The 2,798-nt window shown below is 36.0% G+C and overlaps 1 protein-coding gene across 5 annotated transcripts in view; it reads left to right on the top strand.

The window, feature by feature from the left end:
* The first annotated feature begins 45 nt into the window (after nucleotides 1-45).
* Nucleotides 46-2,798, top strand: part of LOC106878716 (transcription factor COE1) — a 341,839-nt gene continuing 339,086 nt past the window's right edge. The window contains exon 1 of one of the 5 annotated variants that reach the window (XM_014928021.2): nucleotides 46-451. In XM_014928021.2, coding sequence (XP_014783507.1) covers nucleotides 315-451 — 137 coding nt within the window. In that variant the 5' untranslated portion in view covers nucleotides 46-314. The remainder of the gene's footprint in view (nucleotides 452-2,798) is intronic. The other 4 variants (XM_014928022.2, XM_014928020.2, XM_014928024.2 and 1 more) reach the window with 4 other exon arrangements.

Here is a 2,798-nt window from a genome sequence, read left to right as displayed (position 1 = left end):
TAATAATAAATATATAATTTATATATATGTATATATATATATTATATATACAAATATACATGTATGAATAATTACATATAATATATAAATATACACACGCCTCATTTTGAAATTGGTCCATATTTTTGTTTGGTTTATTTATTACTTTTTTTTTTTTTGTTCGTTTCTGACGGAGAATTTTTTTCACTGTCGGAAATCGAAAGTGTGTAAAAGCAGATTCTTAAAAAAGTTGTTCCCGAAAATCAGGGAAAATTCTCACTAAACAGACCCCGTCTGGCACCCCTCTCTTCTATGAGCAGGGGGCTGACATTTTGATGTTCACCCTTCAGGACACTGTGCAGCGGCGAGTGTCTGTCCAGCTACCACCGATGAAAGAAGAACCGCTTTCTGGACATTTACCTCCTGCAAGGAACTGGATGCAGCCCACGGTGGTCGACCATGGCGCAGGCAGGTAGGTTCACCCCTCCTCACCTTATCGGCATCATTATTATTATTATTATTTTGGTTAAAAAGACGCAAACATATTCTTGTCTTCACCACTTATTCCCTCGTAACGAACCCAGCACTCTATATTTGACTAAAATATGCATATGTGTGTGTGTGTGTGTGTGCATGTATGTATATATGTAAGATAGTATACGATATAGCTTTGTTTGTACGCATGCCTCTACGGGTCTATGTATGTGCATGTGAATAATGTGTGTGCGTGTGAGAGTTAATACCTGTACATTTTACCAATTATCAATTTGTGCTTATCAGTTTGTGTGTGTGTGCGTTTGCAAACACATAATTTTTATATTCATGCATACACATACACAAACACACACACGCACATATATACACACACATGTATGTATACATCTGCAGGTGTGTGTGGCTGTGTATCTAACGAACTATACAATTGTCATTCATTCGTTGTATTTTGATATCTAAACGCTGTTTTTTTTATGTATGCCTCTGTGTGTGTGTGTGTGTGTGTGTGTGTGTGTGTGTGTGTGTGTGTGTGTGTGTGTGTGTGTGTGTGTGTGTGTGTGTGTTTATCTGGTTTCGATTGCATGCTGTGCCGTACCCTACATTTGTGTGCATCTTTCATTGAAACGGAGACCCTGAAAGTACCACTGCCACGGCGAGAGAGGCTCTACACGTTCCCACAGGCTGTTCGAAATAGAAGGAAAATCCACCTCAAATCTTATCTTGTCAGTAAAAATCACGGAAGAACATGTTGGAAAATGTATTCATTTCAGGACATGTAAAAAGCATACGAGTTGGCCATGGTTAGACTCTCTGGGAACATAGATTTCGTTAACGAAAGCCTCTCTGGTACGAAGCAACTCACGACACGTAATCCACCCATTTCTGCAATGTATAAAGGGTAGATCCGGTTATACATGTATATAATAGATTGTTTTTGTTGTTGTTTAGACCAAGGCTTTTCGACCGTGGCCTTCTCGTCTTAATTCTATAAGTATGACTACATTTATACAAAGTCCGTTATATTTTGTATGAGCCTGTGCGGTGTGCCTGATATGAGGGTGTTTTGACTGCTATTTCTGCTATTTATATATAAAGAGAGACGACGAACGGTATAAGTAGACGTTACTGAGAATAAACACTCGAGACAATTTAATCCATATAGCACAGTTTTCGGTAATAGTACACTATGCGTGATTAAAATAGCATTAATAATAATAATAACCCTTTCTACAGTTTCGAGAGGAGGGGTTAAGTCGATTACATCGTCCCTAGTATTCAACTGGTACCTGTTTTATCGGCCCCGAACGGGTGAAAGGCAATGTCGACCTCAGCGGAATTTGAACTCAATGTATAGACGGACAAAATGCCGCTCAGCTAATGATTCTGACAGCTCGCCTTAATAATAATAATAATAATAATAATAATAATAATAATAATAATAATAATAATAATGTGAATTTCTAACATTGTTACAAGAATAGAGATTGTTGGGTGTAATAGGGCGGAGGTCTGTTTCATTAATATCGATCTCTGTATTGATTGGTTGATTGGGTAGTTGGTTGGTGGGTTGGCTTGTTGGATGGTATGTTGGCTGGTTGGTGCTTAACCTTACATTTTTCGATACCCAAGTAAGATTCGAACTCAGTGGTTGTCCCCAATAAATTTATCTCAGTATACAACTCGCATGAAATTCTCTCGATCCAGAAGAGTGAAAAAACAAAGTCGATCGCAGAAATATGTATGTGAGTGTATATATATATATATATATATATATATATATATATATATATATATATATATATATATATAAATGCGTAATTGTGCGTGTTTAGTACACGTGTCCTCTATGTCCAGTGAGGGTGTCAGCCACATTTCACCGGAAGGGAAAATAGGCAAAAATGAGAAAAAATAAATAATTAATAAATAAAGGAATAAACGAAATCAAAATGTGTTTCCAAGAAAATCTCTGGTGAGTCCATTATCTATGAAGAAGATTGGGTGAGATTTGTTGGAATTTCAGTTTTATTTCTAGTAGTTTCAACGACCATGAAGACGATCCATTTTAGACTCATGTACAGACAAGTGGAATCCAAGGTGTGGCAGATGTATCGTTGGTTTAGCTTATTCACTACACACCTGTAATTAACTTTGGTCGTCAATGCTTTCAGTATTGATTAGAGATATTGAATTAGCTTCTTCGTATGGGTATCTATGCATATACATATATATGTGTATAAGTATATATACATACATACATATATACATGTTTGTGTATATATATGTATGTATGTATATATATATATATATATATATATATATATATA

Source organism: Octopus bimaculoides, chromosome 22 (genome assembly GCF_001194135.2).
Source record: "Octopus bimaculoides isolate UCB-OBI-ISO-001 chromosome 22, ASM119413v2, whole genome shotgun sequence".
In the NCBI taxonomy this organism is placed as follows: domain Eukaryota; kingdom Metazoa; phylum Mollusca; class Cephalopoda; order Octopoda; family Octopodidae; genus Octopus; species Octopus bimaculoides.
This window is presented reverse-complemented; position numbering and strand designations above follow the sequence as displayed.